The 21,356-nt window shown below is 51.0% G+C and overlaps 1 protein-coding gene across 5 annotated transcripts in view; it reads right to left on the bottom strand.

The window, feature by feature from the left end:
* Positions 1–215: 215 nt before the first annotated feature.
* The window catches only part of EFCAB8 (EF-hand calcium binding domain 8), a 61,098-nt gene continuing 39,957 nt past the window's right edge, over positions 216–21,356 (bottom strand). For 2 of the 5 annotated variants that reach the window (XM_030915549.1, XM_030915550.1), the window contains 9 exons: positions 14,645–14,712; positions 14,298–14,449; positions 12,893–13,030; positions 11,394–11,504; positions 9,331–9,558; positions 8,162–8,232; positions 3,520–3,724; positions 2,123–2,335; positions 216–614 (listed from right to left, as the gene is read on the bottom strand). In XM_030915549.1, coding sequence (XP_030771409.1) covers positions 444–614; positions 2,123–2,335; positions 3,520–3,724; positions 8,162–8,232; positions 9,331–9,558; positions 11,394–11,504; positions 12,893–13,030; positions 14,298–14,449; positions 14,645–14,712 — 1,357 coding nt within the window. In that variant the 3' untranslated portion in view covers positions 216–443. Of the gene's footprint in view, positions 615–2,122; positions 2,336–3,519; positions 3,725–8,161; positions 8,233–9,330; positions 9,559–11,393; positions 11,505–12,892; positions 13,031–14,297; positions 14,450–14,644; positions 14,713–21,356 lie in introns of those variants that run through there. The other 3 variants (XM_030915551.1, XR_004052816.1, XM_010352754.2) reach the window with 3 other exon arrangements.

Below are 21,356 nucleotides of genomic sequence, written 5' to 3'. Positions count from 1 at the left end.
AATTCCCCCGTGTTGTGGGAGGGAACAAGAGGGAGGGAACTGAATCATGGGGGCTGGTCTTTCCCGTGCCATTCTCATGATAGTGAATAAGTCTCACGAGATCTGATGGGTTTATCAGGGGTTTCTGCTTTTGCGTCTTCTCGTTTTCTCTTGCTTCTGCCATGTAAGAAGCACCTTTTGCCTCCCGCCATGATTGTGAGGTCTCCCTAGCCATGTGGAACTGTAAGTCCAGTTAAACCTCTTTTTCTTCCCAGTCTTGGGTATGTCTTTATCAGTTGCATGAAAACAAATTAATACAGGAGCTCTCCCCAGACACTGCAGCCCTGACTCCAATATCCCAAGCGGCTCCATCCTCTCCAAGATGCCTTCTGGGCACTGGGGAGAATCAGGCCAGGCCCCGAGCCCAGGCCCCCAAGCCCCATCTTAATGGCCCACTCCCCGGCTCATATCCCACTCCCTGGCTGATCACGGCCAACCTTCTCCACCGAGGCACTGGATTGAAACAACATATTCTTCTGCCATTCTGCTTTTCTTGTTTCATCCTCTTTGTAAATGGACTGTTTGCTGTGGATCTTGCCTGGCTGCATGGATGTGCCAGCAGCACTGGAAGGTTTCTGGAAAGAAAGATGGGCACCCAAGTCACCATGAGGGCGTTTCCCTTCCCCATGGGGGACCAGATACCAGAGGAAGATGACAAAAGAGCGGCCCTCCCGAGCCCCCGCAGTAGGTACACTGCCCTGGAAAAAGCAGCACTCAGTGGATCCCGGGAAACCTCCACTTTAAGTTCCCAGCAGTTCTACTAGAGCAAAATTGGGGCAGACTTGAGTTTGCCTTTGGGGAAGACCCTTCCTTTGTCCTGGAAGAGACCATCCTGGTTAAAAATGAGGATAAAGGTCGGGCATGGTGGTTCACACCTGTAATCCCACCACTTTGGGAGGCCGAGGCGGGCAGACAATTTCAGGCCAGGAGTTTGAGACCAGCCTGGCCAACATGGCAAACCCTGTCTCCAATCAAAATACAAAAAATTTAGCCAGGCATGGTTGTGCACACCTGTAATCCCAGCTACTAGAGAGGCTGAGGCAGGATAATCGCTTGAACCTGGGAGACAGAGGTTGCGCTGAGCAAAGATCACACCACTGCACTCCAGCCTGGGCGACAGGGTGAGACTCCATCTCAAAAATAAAAAATAAAAATAAAAATACGGATAGAGGGGCAAATATACCTATACACCCATTTCCCTAGAAGATTTGAAAGCAGTGGTCTAACCTCTGATAACTCAAAGACGGTATGAGTGTCTTATGGTCAAGTGTACACATCTTACAGCAAAATTATATCCCAGCAGACCATGTTGGATCTAGGTCTAGACTGCCTTATGCCTAGCAATTATTGCGTGTTTGGGGAAGGTGGTGTTTCTCACTCAAGCCTCAGCTTCTAGGAATGGAAATCAGACTTTGACCGCAAGAACAATCTCACTGGTTCCTCCTGCCCCATACAGGAGATTATTGCACTGATTGTTGGAATACTGTACTCACTGCTGAAAGTTCAAAGGTGAGCCATCCCCTGCAAGTAGGGAAAGAGTAACTCCTCCTTCTCTTTCTCCCTATTCGCCGCAAAATAGAACTGTCAGCCATTCTTGGAAGGGCTAGTCCTGGGGCAGAGATGAGGCTCAGAGGAGGAAGAAAGTGGTTTGTCTGTATCTGGGTCTCAGACTCTTGCAGCCTGGTCTCCGAGCAGGTGAGGCCCCGATGGCTCCCTCTGCACCTGGGCCAAGGTCAGGTGACTTGTGCTTGAGGACTGAGAATGCAGCCCAGGATCTAACTTCCAATTTTAGGTTTTCAGGGTTGTGTTCTCTTTGGGTTCTGCCTTTCAGCTTTCAGACTTTTAGGCCTGGTATTAGCCATGCCCTGGAAAGGGACCTAGCCCCAGCTCCAGGTTAGACACAGTGGGACTAAAACCAGAGGGTGCCCTCCCCAGGCCCACAATGTTCAAAACAAGTGAGTTTAGGGACCTAAAGGCACTCTGGAAAAAGTACATCCCAATAAGAAAATACACACACAGCAGGTGTGTGAAGGCCGGCAGCTGGAAAGTGAGGGTAGCCTTCTGGTTGGGCTCTTGCTCCTACCTGCTGGGACACAGGCCTGACTGGCTCCTTGTCTCTCCAGCGCCTCATCACTGGGGGAGCCGACACCAGGCTCTGCCTCAGGTTGGTATTGGCCGCAGACTTGGGGCTGAGACTGGAGAGCTTCCTGGGGTTCTTGTATGCCCACTTCTCCCGCTCCACACAGGGTCTGCTGGGCCCGTGGCTCTCAGGCAGGCAGTTGTTCACATCTTTCACCTGTACCAAGGAGAAAGCAGCCCCTAAGGCATTGCAATGTCCTAGAGGTAAATTCTGGGCTGCCCCAGATCAATGCCAATACCACAGGACCCTCCAGCCCCCCAGGGCTTGCTTCCCAGAAACCTAGCCCCCTTAAAAGCATCAGACCAGAGCTTCTAACCCCATTCCTGGCCAGCTGCAATGCCCTGAGTACCCACAGGCAAGACACTGCTCCCATGAGGAACTCAGTCTCCTCATCTGTAAAATGGACAGTAGTTTCCAAATTTTTTTTTTTTTTTTTTTTTTTTTTTAATTTTTTGAGACGGAGTCTTGCTCTGTCGCCCAGGCTGGAGTGCAGTGGCCGGATCTCAGCTCACTGCAAGCTCCGCCTCCCGGGTTTATGCCATTCTCCTGCCTCAGCCTCCGGAGTAGCTGGGACTACAGGCGCCCGCCACCTCGCCCGGCTAGATTTTTGTATTTTTTTTAGTAGAGACGGGGTTTCACCGTGTTCGCCAGGATGGTCTTGATTTCCTGACCTCGTGATCCGCCCATCTCGGCCTCCCAAAGTGCTGGGATTACAGGCTTGAGCCACCGCGCCCGGCCGTTTGCAAATATTTTTGAGGCTTTCTTCAATCTCAAGGGAAGCTCTGAAGCATAAAATAGACAAAAAGCTGAGCTATTCTGGGGGAAACCCCAACAACCAGAGCCCCCTTGCAGTAGGTTCCAAGCATCTCTCTCCAACACATTTGGAAAACCACTGGATGAGGCGGCCCCTAAGGTCCCTTCCTGCTTTGATCTGCTGAGATACGGGAATTTGGAGACTGTGTGGGTTTCCTAAGTCCCTACTGGGGAGCCCAGAGTGGTAATGTGTAGTAGCAATGGGAAAGGAGTGCGTAATCTACTAAAGATGGCAGGACCAGCACTGCCAGCCTCTGAAGTCAGACTGCCTGGGTTTGGATCTACGCCTTCTTGGCTGTGCGACCTTAGGCAAGGTGCTTAACCTCCCTGTGCCTCCACTTTCTCATCTGTCCAATGAGGATAATTCAGAAACTAACCACCTACGTAACCAAGCTCCCCACCCCCTCTAAAACAAGTTGCCATTATCCCTCCTGCTTCCCAGGGTGCTCCCCACCCTTCCTGCCCCACAGGATTGTGGTTCACAGCTGAGAGAAGGGTGGGAGGAGAGTGTGTTTCTGTTAACATACCCTCTTGGGCTGCAAGGGCAAGGGGCTCCTAGAGGCATTGAAGTTGAAGATGGGCTTGAGTGTGCCGGGGTTCCAGAAGAGGATGTCCCCACTGTAGGAGGAGGTCCCGAGGAACTGGTTCTGGTACTTGGCCATGCTCAGGATGTCCTCCGTGTGGTAGGTCTGCCAGTGGTAGCATAAGAGCACCGGCTTGGTCTTGTGGAACCTGTGCACATGGCCAGAGGCAGGAGGGCTGAGAGCTCAGCCTTTAATGCTCCATCCACTGGGGAAGCACTGGAGCCTTGAGGATTCTGGGAGCCGACTCAGAGGAGGATACTCCTAGGTGTCAGGGCTAGGCTGAGGCCATGCCCCATTGACCTCATTTACTAAGTGCTTACTACGTGCCTTCTACAAATGCCCTGTCCTAGGGGCTTTACATAAACTAATCCTACAGATAATGAATGCGTAACACACCCCCAGTCAGACATCTAGGTAAGGATTAAGGTTTAAAGGAGGGGGAATAGTGGCCTTACAGAGGTCCCTAAAAAGAAAGGGATCTTGAGCACAGTGTTCCTTCTGCCTGGAATGCTCATTCTATCCTAAAGACTTCACAGAGACCCTTCCTTCTCACGCTTCAGATTGCACTCCAGCCACCACACCTTCACCGAGACTTTCCTGACTGCCCCCAAGAAGAAATCAGGTTTCCACGCATTCAACCCTCATAGAAACTCCTACTTTTCCATGGCACTTAATATACTTTATAATTATAAATGAAAGTATTAATGTTTGATTAGTACCTGCCTTCTTGATATAGACTGAACATTCATATTCTCCAGAAATTTATGTTAAAACCTAATCCTCAATGTGAGCGTATTCACAGGTGTGGCCTTTGGAAGGTTATTAGGACAGAAGAGCAAAACCCTCACAAATGGAATCAGTGCCTTTATAAAAGAGGTCCTAGGCTAGGCATGGCGGCTCATGCCCATAATCCCAGCACTTTGAGGGGCCAAGGAAGGAGAATTGTTTAAGGCCAGGAGTTCAAGACCAGCCTGGCCAACAGAGCAAGACCACATCTCTACACACACAAAAAAATTTTAATTAGCCAGGCATAGTGACACACACTTGTAGTCCTAGCTATTCAGGAGGCTGAGGCAGAAGGATCACTTGAGCCCAGGAGTTCAAGGCTGCAGTGAGCTGTAATTATGCCACTGCACTCCAGCCTGGGCAATAGAGCAAGATCCTGTCTCTTAAAAAAATAAAACAAAAATAAGAGGCTCAAAGAGATCCCTTGTCCTCTTTACCATGTAAGAAAATGGCCATCTATGAACCAGGAAGTGGCCCTCAGCAGTCACTGAATTTGCCAGTGCTTTGATCTAAGAATTTCCTCCAGAACTATAAGAAATAATTTTCTGTTGTTATAAGCCACCTACTCTATGGTATTCTGTTATAACAACCTGAGTGAACGAAGACAGAAATTGGTACCGGGGTGGGGTGTTATGGTAACAAATACCTAAAAATGTCAGAAGTGGTTTTAGAACCAGGTAATGTCAGCTAGGCAGGGTGGCTCACACCTGTAATCCCAGCACTTTGGGAACTGAGATAGGTGGATCACTTGAGGCCAGGAGTTCAAGACCAGCCTGGCCAACATGACGAAACCCTGTCTCTACTAAAAATACAAAAAATTAGCCAGCTGTGGTGGCACAAACTTATAATCCCAGCTACCTGGGAGGCTGAAGCACGAGAATCACTTGAACCTGGGAGGTGGAGGTTGTAGTGAGCCAAGACTGCACTACTGCACTCCAGCCTGGGCCATAAAGCAAGACTCTGTCTTAAAAACAAAAACAAAACAAAACAAAAAAAAAAGTAGGTAATAGGTAGAGGATGGAAGGTCCATGCTAGAAAAAGCCTGCATTGCTACGCATAGACCATTAAGGGTGATTCCAGTGAGGGCCTAGAAAGAAAAGAGGACAGATGCAGAGAAAGCCTCAGTATTCTTAGAGAATACCTAAGTAATCCTGAACAGAATTTTGGTGGAAATATGGATGTTAAAGACCATTCTGGTGAAGTCTTGACAGAAATGAGAAACATGTTATTGGAAACTAGAGGAAAGGTCCTACTTGTTACAAAATGGCAAAGAACTTGGCTGAATCATATTTGTGTTCTATTGTTTTGAGGCAGGTAGAACTTGCAAGATAAGAAATTGGATATTTCACTGAGGAAATTTCTATGTAACATAATGAAGGAGTTGCCTAGTTTCTCCTGACAACTTATAATAAAATGCAACAAGAGAGAAATGGTTTAAAAAACAAACTGTTAATCAAAAAGGAAGCAGAATCCAGGAGCACATGCCTGAAACCCAGTACTTTGGGAGGCCAAGACAGGAGGATTGCTTGAAGCCAGGAGTTTAAGACCAGCTTGGGCAATATAGCAGGACCCCATATCTATAAAAAAATTTTTTTTAATTAGCCAGGCATGGTGGTATGTGCCTGTAGTCCTAGCTACTCTGGAGGCTGGGGTGGGAGGATCACTTGAGCCTAGGAGCTGAGGCTGATGTGAGCTATAACCGCATGACTACACTCCAGCCTGGGTGACAGGGTGAGACCCCGTGTCTAAAAAAAAAAAAAACAATAAAAGGAAGCAGAACTTAAAAGATTCATCCTATCCATATAGAAAGGAATGAGAAAGCCTGTTCAGGATAGAACATTGATATGGTTTGGCTCTGCGTCCCCACCCAAACCTCATCTTGAATTGTAATCCCCATATGTCGAGGGAGGGACCTGGTAGGAGGTGAGTGGATCATGGGGGCAGTTTCCCTCATGCTGTTCTCATGATAGTGAGTGAGTTCTCACAAGATCTGATGGCTTAAAAGTGGCAGTTTCCCTTGCACTCTCTCCTGCCACCATGTAAGATGTGCCTTGCTTCCCCTTCACTATGATTGTAAGTCTCCTGAGGCCCCCTCCTAGCCATGCAGAACTGTGAATCAATTAAACCTTTTTTTCTTCATAAATTACCCAGTCTCAGGCATTCTTTATAGCAGTGTGAAAACAAACTAATACAATCATTAAAGACATAGCCAAGCACTGTTTGATGAGATTAGTATGGATCAGCCAACCCAACAGAAGCCAGTGCTGTTCTCCAAGACAATGAAAGAATGACCCTGAAGGCAATTCAGAGATCATTAGGACTGTCCCTCCCATCACCAGCCCAGAGTACAAGGGCCCTGGGGGCAGAATGGTTTCAAGGGAATGGCCACCAGTGCCCATGGGACCACAGTACACTTTACCATCATCACCTAACTTCACAGGCTCCATTCTTCATGCTCCTTGACCACTCTAGGTGTGGCTCCTGTGGACCATGGTACAGCATGGACTGCACTCAGCAGAGCTGGGAGGACATGGCTGCCTCCACTACCTAGATTTCAAAGGACAGGGCCTCCCAGCAGAGCCACAGCCTTGGAATTGCAGCCCCACAGGGCCAGGGGGCTCATGCAGGGAAGTGCCACAGGGGCAGGGCCCAGGCATAGAGCCACCAGGGGGACAAGGCTCCCCAAATCTGTAGGTGTAGGGCTGCCCAGAGTCTTAGGGTTCTGATCACCTGCCTGGCAAAGCTGCAGGGGCAGAACTGCCACCCCAGCAGGCCTGAAGGGCAGGGCAGCAAGCTAAAGAGGATTATCTTTTGAGATTTAAGGTCTACTAGCATTTGCCCCGATGGATTTTTGACTTGCTCAGGACCTGTCCCTCCTTTCTCCTTTCCTATCTCTCCCTTGTATCTATCCTATGCCTGTCCCACCATTCTATTTTGGAAGTACGTAACATGTTAGTATCACAGGTTCACAGCTAGAGGGGAATTTGCTTCAGAATGAATTGTACCTTGAGACTCACCCATATTTTATTTAGGTGATATTTAGATGATATTTTGGACTTAGACGTTAAAGTTGATACTGGAACAAGTTAAGACTTTGGGGGCTATTGGGATGAAATGAATATATTTTGCATGAGAGAAGGACATGAATTTTGGGAAGTCAGGGATAGAATGCCATAGACTGAATTTTGGTCCCAAAATTCATATATTGAAACCTAATCCCCAAAGCGAGGATATTTGGAGGTGGGGCCTTGGGAGGTGATGAGGTCATGAAAATGGAGCCCTCACGAATGGGATTAGTGCCCTTATAAAGGACGCCCCAGAGAGATTTCTTACCCCTTCCACCATGTAAGGTTACAGTAAGAAGATAGCTGTCTATGAATCAGGAAGTGGGCCCTCACCAGGCAGCAAATCTGCTGGCGCCTTGTCTGGAACTTCCCCATCTCCAGAACTCTGATAAATAAATTTATGTTGTTTATAAGTAACTCAGTCTATGATATTCTGTTACAGCAGCCCAAATGGACTAAGACATTCCCCCACTGAACTAGCTACTCCAGGAGGATAAAGACTCCAACATTCTTGTTTATATCCATCCCAGGCACCTAGCAAAAGGCCAAGAATATATTAGCCTCAATGAATAATGAATGAATGGATGGATGAGTAGATGAAGCAACAGTCATTAACCACCACTAACTTCCTGCATGGTGTTCCAACCACCAGGAAAGCTCGGAATGGAGGAACCCATCTGGAGAGAGAACATGCAGCTACTGGGACCTACTCACCACACATGCTTTCTACTCACAGGAAATGCGTGATTCTCTTACTCCATCCTGCCACATAGAACACTTTGTTCATATGGATAATCCCACTAATCTGTTGAAAATGAAAGAAAACAGAACTAGAAAACTTCTCAGGGAAAATGGCTCTGGGCCCTAAATGCCTTCCTAAAGGTGCCAAGCAAGAAGTCAAACCTCTCAATGATGATGAGAATCACCTACAGTTGATACCACCATATATTTTTCATCATGCGCTCACATCCTATTCCCTCATTTGATGGACTTAGGGTAGGCAGATAGAGTAGGCATCCATGTCCATTTTACAGAGAGAATAGCTGGGAAATGGGCAAGTGACCTGGCTAAGGTCAAGTCATTACTGAGTGATAGGATCTGGAGCAGTACTCAACCCCTGGCGTCTTGGCTAAGTATACTTTCTTTTCTTTTCTTTTCTTTTTAAGATGGAGTTTCACTCTTGCAGCTTAGGCTGGAGTGCAATGGTGCGATCTTGGCTCACTGCAGCCTCCACCTCCCAGCTTGTCCTGCCTCAGCTTCCCACGTAGCTGGGATTACAGGCAGCCACCACCACGCCTGGCTAATTTTTTTTTTTTTTTTTTTTTTGTATTTTTAGTAGAGATGGGGGTTTCACCATATTAGCCAGGCTGGTCTCGAACTCCTGGCTTCAGGTGATCCTCCTGCCTCGACCTCCCAAAGTGCTGAGATTACAGGCATGAGCCACTGCCTAGCCAGCTAAGTACACATTCTGAGTTGGTTAAAGGACTGTGTCACAAAAGTTAGGGTGGAACTGCTGGCTTTGTCCTATGCCACTCCCATGGACTGGCCCTATAATAATACTGTCAGGTATTTCCCAAATAGGGGTGACCATGGGTGGCTGTGAATTAACTGATCCCACTGCTAGAAATGCAATCCAAAGCTCCAGTATGAGGAATGAGAAGTGCTAGCAAATTTAAAGAGCAACAGTAGCTAACCTTAGTGGAAACCCATTAGTCCAGGCACTGTTAGCTGTCTTCATTTCATGCCTGAGACACAGAGGCTCCGGGCGGTTTGATGCCAGGCCACCTGACTATGATGAACACCCTTTCAGAAAGGTCCAAAAATAGTGCATCCCAGGGTCACAGGAGCTGTGCTTTGCTTCCCAAGAGGCTGTCCCTGGCTCTAGTTAACAAGCAAGACTGACCTCCAGCTGGTCCGGATTGGGAAAGGTCAATAGGCATTTGCCAATGTTGTAGTTCCACATCTTCATTGTGCCATCCCGCAAACCTGTGAGCAGGCACCGCTCTGACTCATCCAGGGACATGGCGGTCAGCTCCATGTGCTGGCCCCCAGACACAGAGAACTCCATCGTCTTCCTGCCCGTCACGACCTCCCACACACTCACGGTGCCGCGCAGGCAGCCACTCACCACCTGTAGGGAGCACACAGCTGGGGGCTGCTGGAGAGGCCGGGGCCTCCACTCCCAAGGGTGGTCTCTAGCCTGCCTTGGCCCCTCCCCTCCATCCACTGAGAAAACAGACGTTCAGGGCCCCCTGCTATAGCATAAGCCACTCTTGAAAACAGGACCTCCTCTGCCCTGTATCACAGGGCAGTGCAAACTGGAATGTTTGGTGAAGACCTGTTAACTCAGAAATGGCACTTACCAGGATCTAGCCAAAGAAAATAATCCCTATCTGGAAAAGACATTACTGAAGCAACAGAAATCGTGACCATCCCGTCAAAAAAATAAGAAATAAACTAACTGCTCCTAAGAAGGGAAATGTTGAGAATGATGGTCATGCCACTCAATGAAACATTTTGCCACCATGACCATTGTTATAATGCAAGAGTAGCAGGTGAGGCCGGGTGCAGTGGCTCACGCCTGTAATCCCAAAACTTTGGGAAGCCGAGGTGGGTGGATCACTTGAGGTCAGAAGTTTGAGACCAGCCTGGCCAACATGTTGAAACCCTGTCTCGACTAAAAATACAAATATTAGCCGGGGGTGGTGGTGCATGCCTGTAAGTCCAGCTACTCGGGAGGCTGAGGCAGGAGAATCACTTGAACCCAGGAGGCAGAGGTTGCAGTGAGCCAAGATCCCACTGCACTCCAGCCTGGGCAACAGAGCAAGACCATGGCAAAAAAAAAAAAAAAGTAGCCGGTGAGGTGGTTTTGGACTAACCCTCCCTAATGAGAATATCTAGAAAAGCTGTAAAATTTTCTTTTTTAATTCTTTTTTTTTTTTTTTTTGAGACAGAGTCTCACTCTGTCACCCAAGCTGGAGTGCAGTGGCCGGATCTCGGCTCACTGCAAGCTCCGCCTCTCAGGTTTACGCCATTCTCCTGCCTCAGCCTCCCGAGTAGCTGGGACTACAGGCACCCGCCACCTCGCCCGGCTAGTTTTTTGTATTTTTTTTTTAGTAGAGACGGGGTTTCACCATGTTAGCCAGGATGGCCTCGATCTCCTAACCTCGTGATCTGCCTGTCTCGGCCTCCCAAAGTGCTGGGATTACAGGCTTGAGCCACCGCGCCCGGCCTTTTTTTTTAATTCTAAAGAAACTTTTTTAAGGTACTGAAGAGCCTAAGCCCTAAGGCAGTGAGAGGTGGTGGTGGCAGGAGCCAGGATGGGAGAGAAGCCCAGAATGGGGGGGCTCTAGGCTTGTACACCCAATGCAGCACCCCTGTCCAGAGCCTCGGCCAGATAAGAGGCCCCAGTGGGTGGGAGTGAGCAGAGGGCCTCAGGCAGCAGCCCCTCTTGTCCTCACACCTCAGAAGCAACTCCTCATGCCCAGCTGCCCTGTCCAACCCAGAGACTCCACGCAGGACCAAGGTGCTGCCTGCGCCTGGGCCTCCCTCCCTTCCTACAATGAACAAAGCCAAGTTATGGCTTCCCTGGAAAGAGATGCCCAAGAACAGCACCCACTCTGGGAACCTAGGAAAGCGCCCCACAACTAGCCCTCCGTCTCACACTCCATGGAAAGAAGGCCCGGTCCAGAGCCGACCCAAGGCGCTCAGCCAAAGGCATGAGGCTCAGAGGAGTTACGCGAGCCCATGGCTAATGGATGGAGCTCCGAGCTGATACCACGCCAGCTCATCTGCAGAGCTGCTTTCTGTGTCTATCCCACTGCCCCAGCACCACCATCAAGGCTGTAAGAGTTCCCAGTGTGCCATGGGAGCTGACTACAGACCCAGGCACACAGGGAGGTCTGGTCCTCTCCTGTGTCACCTGGTGTTCCTACCAGCCTCAGAGGCGAGCCCTGGGCCACTCACCTGCTTCAAGATCTTGCTGTAGAGGACAGCACACAGGGGTGAGCAATGAGTGGTCCTCTTCCTTGCTTTGATAGGTCCCTGGGCCTCTAAGTACCCTTTTAGGATCCCAATCTGTAGGTGAGGAAAGGGCAGAGAGCTCGTCTGTCAGAAGGGCCCTGCTCACAATGATGGGCCGCCAGGAAAAACTTCCAATAAATCACAACATCAAGACATCCTGACCACATGCAGGCCTGATTCCAGCAAGACTCCAGGTTCCTCAGCAGGCCTGCAGATACCTCCACCCTATTCCATGGTCCTGCTCCCCGGGACTGAGCCTCCCAAACCCTAGTGTTCCTAAAACCCCAAATTCCAAGTCCAAGGTCCCTTTCACCTTCTAACTTGTGAGAAGTTGAAGCCTCAGTCAGATGTTCCCTCCGGGAAGCCCTCCCTGCCTCCCCCTTGCTAAGGATTCCTCTGTGTTCCAAAAAGCACTTAGCACACAACTCTACTGTAACACATAGCACTTTCTACTGAAATTATCTGTTTTTCTTCTACCCTGTAGGTTCCTAGAGAGATGGGACAGTATCTTTGTCATATATTCTCAGTTCACGACAAAAGGCAGGGGGTTGATAAGGTTTGGTGATCTGAAATGAACTTCAAAGGCCTATTTAATTCAACAAATGCTGACCACCTGTCTGGCACTCAGCAAGGAGATAAAGGAACCCATGACCTTCCTTCTCAAGAAAACTGCCGTCTAGGGGAGAGCTAGCCAAGTGCATAAGGATGACAAATGTGTCACCAGCCAGGGTGGTTCAGCCCACAGAGCATGGGAGGCCTTCGTGGAGCTCAAGCACAGTGGCCCCCACATCTCCTTTCTGGGCTTCTGCTCCTATCTATGGGCTGTGGCTCAGCCTTGCAGCTCCCCAAGCCTCCATCTTATTGTGGGCCCCCTTACCCCCATCCTCCACAGGAAGCCCCTCGTACTTGTCCCAATCTTTCCTGTCCTCCAGGGTCAGTACAGACCTCGCAGGGGTTCCAGCTGAGTCCTGAGTCACAGATGGCCTTCCTCTCTGTGACTCAGTTTCCCCCAGGGTCTCTCCTGCAGAGACGCTGCTCAGACGTGGCCCCTGTTTCCCAGAGTTCATGACTTAGCAGGAAAAACAGTCACGTAATAGTGACAGGACAGAGTTATGAGGCTCGTGACTAAGAGAATGGGGCCAAGAAAACATGGAAGAAGGGCTCCTGACAAGCCTGAGGTTCAGGGTGGCTCCTAGAGGAAGAAGCTGAGTGGGGACAGTGCAGACAGCAGCAGCAGCTGCAGAGAGACAGGCTGGGAGCCTAGAAACAGGATTTCAGGAAATCCCAAGACACGGCCCCTCACAGGCCAGGCCACAGAGTCCAGCCACTTCAGCAGTCCCAGGAGGGACAGGACACGGCCACCCCTTGGGTGTCCCATGGGATTCAGACCCTGGCCCTCTACCTGCGGCCTCGACCCCACTCCCTCCTGGGACAGCACTCACTGAGTAGGTGCTGCAGATGAGGGTATTGTCTTTCTCGAAGAAGTAGGCACTGGTGATGGGGCAGTTTCCCAGGACAAAAAACTTCCCGCAGAAGGACTGGAGGCATATGTAGTCCAGCATGTCCCACACGCGAATATTCTGGGGGATGGGAAATAGGCAAGAGGCTGAGCATGGGTGCTTGGGGATGTAGCTGGCTCCTGAAGCCTTGGGGGTGCCTCCGACGGACAAGCCCAGGGCACATCGTCCGTCCAAGCACTTCCAACACACACACATGGTGTTGGCACTGTCACACCCAGCAGCAGAGAGGCTACTCTTGTGCTCAGATAACCCAAGTACACAGTGAGTGAGGGCCAGGCACAGCTCCACCCCCAAGCCTGCCCCCAGGCCTCCACCCTGCTGGAGCAGCTGAATTCACTGGCTGGGCACAAAAGCCAAGCCAGGCAGCACATGCTGGCCCCAGGCCCTCCCTTGCTGCCACTCCAGCCTGGGACACAGTCCGACAGTGGCTACCAACATAGTTGCCACAGTGACCTGCCTGTCCCCAGAGGAGCCCCTCCCATTCCTCCCAGGTGAAGGAACTTTCCCTAGAGGGCCCCACGGAAGTCCTTCCAAGACCCTCACTTCTTGGAGGCATCCTCTGCCCGTGGCTGACTGGGGACCTCAGGGAGCCCGTCCCTGTCCCCATGCCCCCAGACTCAGACCCTTCATCAGAGGCGATGATCCCAGCTCCCAGGGCTTCTGGGAAAATTCCAGACAGGAGGGTGTGTGGATATGTTGGAGAGGGTGGTCTGGGTGACCCTGAGGGCCCAATTCATCTCCAGAGTCCCAGAAAACATAACCTGTCCCCTAAAGGAGGGCCCCAAGCACTGCAGGACCACAGCCCAGCAGACTGGGCAGTATCCTGAGCCTACAGCTGCAGAGGAGCACAGTGGCAGGTCCCGAGTGGGAGCCCTGGCATGTGGGAAAGGCCAAGCCCGGCCCTGATGACCAGGCAGCTGAGGAGGGGTCACTAGAGCAGCTGAGAGGTGAAGATCGAGGGCAGGGCAGCACAGGTGAACGGCTGCCATGCATTGCACAGCTCCCCTGCGCTGGATGCTGCACTGCTGTTTTGCTGCTGGTTCTCTAAACTACTCAACAGCCCATTCTATGGATGGGGAGACTGAGGCTCAGAAAAGCGAAGGACTTGCCAGGGTCACAAAGTAAGAAGCCAGGCTGGGCTACCTGGGAACCCAGCTCTGGGGACATGCTCAGAGGCCCATGGCCACCCTCGTCTTCCTTCCACCTGGGGCCCCCCCGCTAGATCTTTGGCCAGCTGTGGGGCAGTGGGCATGGAGGTCATGCCATTCCTCTGGCTAATGTGTTTCCCTGAGGAACAGAAGGAGTTGGGTGGATTGTCGGGGCGGACCTTGTCCTTGGAGACACTGATGAGGATGCTGCTGCTCCTGCTGTCCACAAGGATGTGTGTCACTGAGGTCTGGTGCCCCTTCATCAGCCACACGGGCCTCTTTGAGACAAAGGGGTTCCACAGGCGGATGAAGGCATCGTAGCCACCAGTCACTGGGGTAAAGACGTGGGTGTCAGTCCCAGGGGCCTCCACTGGGGACCTTCACCCACTGATGAAGGTGGTGCCCAGAAGTGGGGACAGGAGCAGCAGGACCAGAAGCTGTGCAGCCCTCTCCTGAGCTCTGGTGGTCCCCCCATCCCCAGCAGCCCTCCCTCCAGCAGCTTCTGGGTGACATGAAGATGACTTACCCAGGAAGTTCCTCTCTGGGCAGTAATCAAAGCAAAGAATCCCCTTCCTTACATGCAGCACTGACAACCTACAATATCAAAGGAGTGAGGGCTGCAGGGCTGGGAGCAGTGGCCCTAAGAGAGCCTCTGAGACTGAGCCTGGGCTGGGAGGAGCTGGAGGCAGAGTCTCCCAGGAGGTCTAGGGAGAAGTCACTACCTCTCCATTCTAGGAAAGGAGCAGCCCCAGAGACCACCCAGCATTCACTCTGCCGCCAAGTCAGGGCTCAGCACCACAGGAAAAGCAGCAGCCTGGTCCCGACCCCAAACCAACAGCCCACAGGGCAGATGCCACTTTCCAGGTATAGACAGCTCCCAGGCAGGAGCTACTCCTGACATTTGTAAAGCATCTGGCATCATTCCAAGGGCAAATTTGATTTTCACATCAACTGTACTAGGATAGGCATCTTCCCATCCATGATACAAACCAAGAAAAAAGCTGGGGAGGGCCACGCTTGCCTTCCCCTAGCCTTCTCCCTGAAGCAGGTCATAGAACACTGATTCCATTGGTGCCCACTCTATACCTATACCTGGGGGAAAGGAATGTCCTTTTTTTTTTTTTTTTTTTTTTGAGACGGAGTCTCATTCTGTCGCCCAGGCTGGAGTGCAGTGGTGCGATCTCGGCTCACTGCAACCTCCACCTCCCAGGTTCAAGTGATTCTCCTGCCTCAGCCTCCTGAGTGGCTGGTATTACAGGTGTCTGCCAGCATGCCTGGCTAATTTTTGTATTTTTAGTAGAGACAGGCTTTCACCATGTTGGCCAGGCTGGTCTGGAACTCCTGATCTCAGGTGAGCCGCCCACCATGGCCTCCCAAGGTGCTGGGATTACAGGCATGAGCCATTGAACCCAGCCAGAATGTCCTTATTTCTGAAGACACAGGGACACAGAGGGGGATCTGGACAAACAGTTTACTGCCATCAGATGGTACTAGTCCAATCATCCTGCATGACTGTCCATTCTTCATCAAACTTCGCATAAAAATACACAGGCGTCCCTGTCTCTTTGTTTTTTTTTTTTTCGGAAGGCTCCCATGTCACATGAAACTTAAATGTGCATGCTTTTCTCTTGTTCACCTGCCTTTTGTTATCAGGTTCTCAGCCATAAACCTTGCAATGGGTGAAGAAAAAATACTACTCCACCCACACAGGGGTCAGGATTCAGACCTACGGTGAACACGGCAGGAGGAGACAGGAACTTCAGTAAGCAGTGATCCAGGAGAGGAGAGGATCATCAGGGCCAGGTGAGGCTCAGAGGGCCAGAGAGGCCCAGACAGGAGTTCCAGGAAGGCCAGGGCCCCGCAGCCCTCACAGGCCTGAGTGCCCCAGATGCTCTGTGCCTATGCCCATGCCCATGCCTCTCATCCACAACATCCTGCCCCGCCAGCTCCTTCTACTACACTCTTCAAAACCCCATTCTGGCTGGGCACAGTGGCTCACGCCTATAATCCCAGCACTTAGGGAGGCCAAGGCGGCCGGATCACCTGAGGTCAGAAGTTCCAGACCAGCCTGGCCAACGTGGTAAAACCTCGTCTCTACTAAAAATACAAAAATTAGCCAGGCATGCTGGTATGTGCCTGTAATCCCAGCTACTCGGGAGGCTGAGGCAGGAGAATCGCCTGGACCTGTGAGGTGGAGGTTGCAGGAGTGAGCCAAGATTGCACCACTGCACTCCAGCCTGGGTGACAGAGAAAGACTCAGTACCCGCTGCCCCCACCCCGCAAAAAAAAAAAAAAAAAAAAAAAAAAAAAACCTCTATTCAGGTGTGGTGGTTCACACCTGTAATTCCAGCACTTTAGGAGGCCGAGGGAGGAGGACTGCTTGAGCCCAGGAGTTCAAGACCAGCCTGGGCACCATAGTGAGCGCCCGCCTCTACAAAAAATAAATTAGCTGGGCTTGGTGGTATGCATCTGTAGTCCCAAATACTTGCAAGGCTGAGGTGGGAGGATTGCTAGAATCCAACCCAGGAGGTTGAGGCTGCAGTAAGCTGTGATCATGCCACTGCACTCCAGCCTGGGGGACAGGGCAAGAACCTGCACACGAAAAACACAAAAAGACTCCATTCAGGCCAGACACGGTGGCTCATGCCTGTAATCCCAGCACTTTGGCAGGCCGAGGCAGGAGGATCCCTTGAGGCCAGAAGTTCAAGACCAGCCTGGGCAACACAACCAGATCCCATCTGTACAAAAAAATTAAAAATTAGCTGGGTGTGATGGTACACCTGCAGTCCCAGCTACTTATGAAGGTGAGGCAGGAGGATCGCTTGAGCCTGGGAGTTTGAGGTTACAGTGAGCTCCAGCCTGGGTGACAAAACAAGACCCTGCCTCAGGAAAAACAAAAAAACCAAAAACTCCCTTCAAAGGCATCTGTAATAGGGCCCCCAGCCCCCCGACACAGCATGCCCTCCACTGAACTGACCCCTCACCCGGCTCCTCCACCACTCCCAGGGGGCCTAAGCCAGGTGCCTGGGCGTCAACCTGGACAACATCGTGGCTCCCATTATCCAGCCTGGCCCCAAGTCCTCCTTACCCACTTCCCTCCGCTCCCATGACCGCTGCTAGCCCAGGCCCCTGACTTTGCCGTATCAGCCTCCCAGCCAGTTCCTTCATCTCCAGCCTTGCTCCCCTTTAAATCATCTCTCCAGAGCCACAAGGATTCCTCTAAAAATTAAAGCTTCAAAGAGAACAGATGGCAGTACACACATTTCATTTATTGCCAAACCAGATATTCCTCCCTCTACAAGTATATGTGCTGCCGAAAAATATTCTGGAAGAATGGTCACCAAAATGTTAGTAGAAATTATTTCAGGCCGATTCACATATCCATCAACAAAGGTTTCCTGGCTCCTACTCCTGCCAGGATTACCAGGGGCACAGACATGAGGCTTCTGCCATAGGGGGTTTTCCTTCTAGAGGGAAACAGCAGGAGTAAGTGGACACACCAAAGGGAGACGGACACTTACAAATCATGGCAAGTCCTGCAAGGGACGTAAGCACATGGCTTTGATGAAGGACAACAGAAGGAGGCTCACTTCTGCCGGCCTCTCTGAGTAGGGTCCAGGGCTGCGGAGACCTGAAGGGTGAGGAGTCAGCCCCGGGGAGCCCAGGGGAGGGGTGAGGCTTCAGTTGGAGGGAGCAGCCTGTGCAAGGCCGGTGTGGTGGGCACCAGGTGGGCCAGGAGGAGAGGGCATGAGAGGACATGGGAGAGGCGGCAGGGCCTGATCCACAGCCCTGGCCAGGAGCCGCTGAAGGCTCCATACAGGGCCCTGGCTGGATCAGATCTGTCGATGGCTGCGGGTCAGGGAACGTGCCCTGAGGGGATATGGCGAGGCTGCTAAGAGGGCCACAGCAAGCAGTTCAGGTGGGATATGACGGTGGCTTCAACTAGGTGATGGTGGCAGAAGTGAAGGAAGAGGGGACAGTGGGGGAGACGTCAGGGGTCAGTCCACACACTCAGCACCAGCTCCTGCCACCACACCTGCTCCATCAGATTTGCTCCTGGCTCGAACCATCTGAGAACTCGGGTGAGGCTGGCTGCAGGGGAACCAGACCCTCATCGTGGGAACTGAACCACGATGTTGTCCAGGTTGACGCCCAGGCACCTGGCTTAGGCCCCCTGGGAGTAGTGGAGGAGCCGGGTGAGGGGTCAGTTCAGTGGAGGGCATGCTGTGTCGGGGGGCTAGAGGCCTTGGAGGCTGAGGCTGACTCCAGAGGCAGAGGTTGGGGTGCCAATGCCAGGCCCCACCCGCAGAGGCTATGCCCTAAGATGGCATTGCCAAAACGGGAGACCAGCAAGTGGTCAATGGTGCCACCTGCTGGCCTGTACATTGCACTGCATGCAGCCAAGAATGCATGGGTGTGCCACCACTCCCAGCGAATTTTTTAATTTTTTGTATAGATGGGATCTTGCTGTGTTGCTCAGGCCAGTCTTGAACTCCTAGCCTCAAGGCATCCTCCTGCCTTGGCCTCCCTAAGTGCTAGGATTACAGGTGTGAGCCACCATGTCTGGCCTGAATGGAGTCTTTTGTCTTTTCTGAAGACAGGGTCTTAAGAGCTCTGTCACCCAGGCTGAAGGAAGGGAGCATGTGTCTCTGTGTTTGTGTGTGTAAATATATTCTCTACCCTACCCCAAAAATACATCCCCAATCCCTTCATCCTATAACACAGCCCAGCTCCAGACCACCATCCTATACAGCCTCAACTATTGCAGTGGCCTCTTCAATGGCGTCCCCACTGCCGCCTCTGCCCACGGACACTCTACCTGCAACACATAAGTCAGACCACACTAGTTCTCTGCCCAAAACCATCCCAGAACCGCGCTTATATCTACTTCTGAATATTGTAAGAAGATACTCTGAGGTACTCAGGGAAATATTAATGTAGACTAACTACTAAGTGATATGAAAGAATACTATTTTATCTATTTTTGTGTGTATTTGAAACTTTTTATAATGAAAATATTAATTTAAAATTAATTAATTTAAAAAACAAGGCTGGGCGCAGTGGCTCGCGCCTGTAATCCCAGCACTTTGGGAGGCCAAGGTGGGTGAATCACGAGATCAAGAGATCAAGACCATCCCAAATGGTGAAACCCTGTCTCTACTAAATATACAAATATTAGCCGGGCATGATGGCACGTGCTTGTAATCCCAGCTACTCAGGAGGCTGAGGCAGGAGAATCTCTTGAACCCGGGAGGTGGAGATTTCAGTGAGCTGAGATCACACCACCGCACTCCAGCCTGGGTGTCGCAGCAAGACTCTGTCTCAATCTGTCAATCAATTACAAGAGCATACCACAGACAGCGGAACTGTGCAAAGTCCCTGGGGCAGGAGCATGCCTGAGTGTGAAGGAGGCCAGTGGAGCTGAGTGGGCAGGTGGAGGCGGTGAGGTCAGGAAGGCAGCAGGCCCAGCCCATGGAAGCCCTCCTGGCCCTGGTGAGGTGATCCCCTGATATCCTCCTGCCATCGGGACTCAATAAAACAAGATCTGAATGAAACACATATACACCAAGCTTGTCCAGCTCACGGCCCACGGGCCTCATGCAACCCAGGACAGCTCTGAATGTGGCCCAACACAAATTCATAAACTTTCTTATAACATTATAAGATTTTTTGTGATTTTTATTCAGCTCATCAGCTATTGTTAGTGCTAGTGTATTTTATGTGTGACTCAAGACAATTCTTCTTCCAATGTGACCCAGGGAAGCCAAAAGATTGGACACCCCTGATATACACTAAGTGATATCACCACCAGTGCAGACAGATAGCCTCAGCAAACAACTCCAAGCAAACTCCCACCACAAGGCCCCATTCAAAGCACTGAACCCAAGACTGAAACCTCCCCTTCACATCAGACATTCCCAGAGGCCCCCTTTTCTGGCCTGCAGGGAGGTCCAGGACTTGTCTAGAAATGCACACAGTGCACTGTTTGGTTAAAAAGGCCAGGCGCGGTGGCTCATGCCTGTAATCCCAGCACTTTGGGAAGCCGAGGTAGGCAGATCACAAAGTCAAGAGATTGAGACCATCCTGGCCAACATGGTGAAACCCCGTATCTACCAAAAATACAAAAATTAGCTGGGAATGGGGGCGCACGCCTGTAGTCCCAGCTACTAGGGAGGCTGAGGCAGGAGAATCGCTTGAACCCAGGAGGCGGAGGTTACAGTGAGCCGAGATTGTGCCACTGCACTCCAGCCTGGTGACAGAGCAAGACTCCGTCTCAAAAACAAAAGAAAAAAAAGCACTGGACATACAATGAGGCCCAAGATAAAACTCCAGCTCAAGTGTCTGCTCTAAGACAGTCAATTCCCCTCCCTAAGCTTCGGGTTTCCCATCTGTAAAATGAGGAGTTGGACTAAATTAGCTTTATCATCTCAGGATTGAAATTTCCCCTGAAAAACAACCAGGACAGAAAGGGACAGACAGGGGTCTAAATGGCCCTCGGTCTCTGCCCCAACCCAACCCTGGCCTCACCCAGTCTTTCCCCAATACAGGCCTCAAATCTCCTGCTGTTCCCCAAAAAAGACTCTCCTGGGGCTCATTCTTCAGCCTGTGCAGAAGCAAAATGTCACAGCCCCAAAGGCTCAAGGAAAAGACTAGGGGCCGGAGGAAAATTATAGGGTCAAGAGCAACCCAGCAGCAAGACTCCGCCAGAGAACATACCTGCCAGTTGATCTACCATAAACTGCACAGTAGAAGCCACACAATAAAAGAACAGAAGTAGGCCAGGCGCGGTGCCTCACGCCTGTAATCCCAGCACTTTGGGAGGCCGAGGCGGGCCTATCACCTGAGGTCAGGAGTTCGAGACCAGCCTGACCAACATAGAGAAACCCTGTCTCTACTAAAAATGCAAAATTAGCCGGGCATGGTGGTGCATGCCTGTAATCCCAGCTACTTGGGAGGCTGAGGCAGGAGAATTGCTTGAACCCGGGAGGCGGAGGTTGTGGCAAGCCGAGATCGCACCATTGCACTCCAGCCTGGGCAACAAGAGCGAAACTCCATCACAAAAAAAAAAAAAAAAAACAGAAGTGGTGGCTTTTGATAACTATGCCAAGGAATGGGGATTGAATAAAGAGGGGGCCCCTCAGGACTCCAAACTTCTTTATAATATTTTCATTTTTTACATGGACAATGCATTTAATACATTCTTGTGTGATTAACTGGTTTTTCTTTTCTTTTTTTTT

This window comes from Rhinopithecus roxellana, chromosome 13 (assembly GCF_007565055.1).
Source record: "Rhinopithecus roxellana isolate Shanxi Qingling chromosome 13, ASM756505v1, whole genome shotgun sequence".
In the NCBI taxonomy this organism is placed as follows: Eukaryota; Metazoa; Chordata; class Mammalia; order Primates; family Cercopithecidae; genus Rhinopithecus; species Rhinopithecus roxellana.
The sequence above is the reverse complement of the archived record's forward strand: the minus strand, read 5'-3'. Positions and strand labels throughout refer to the sequence as shown.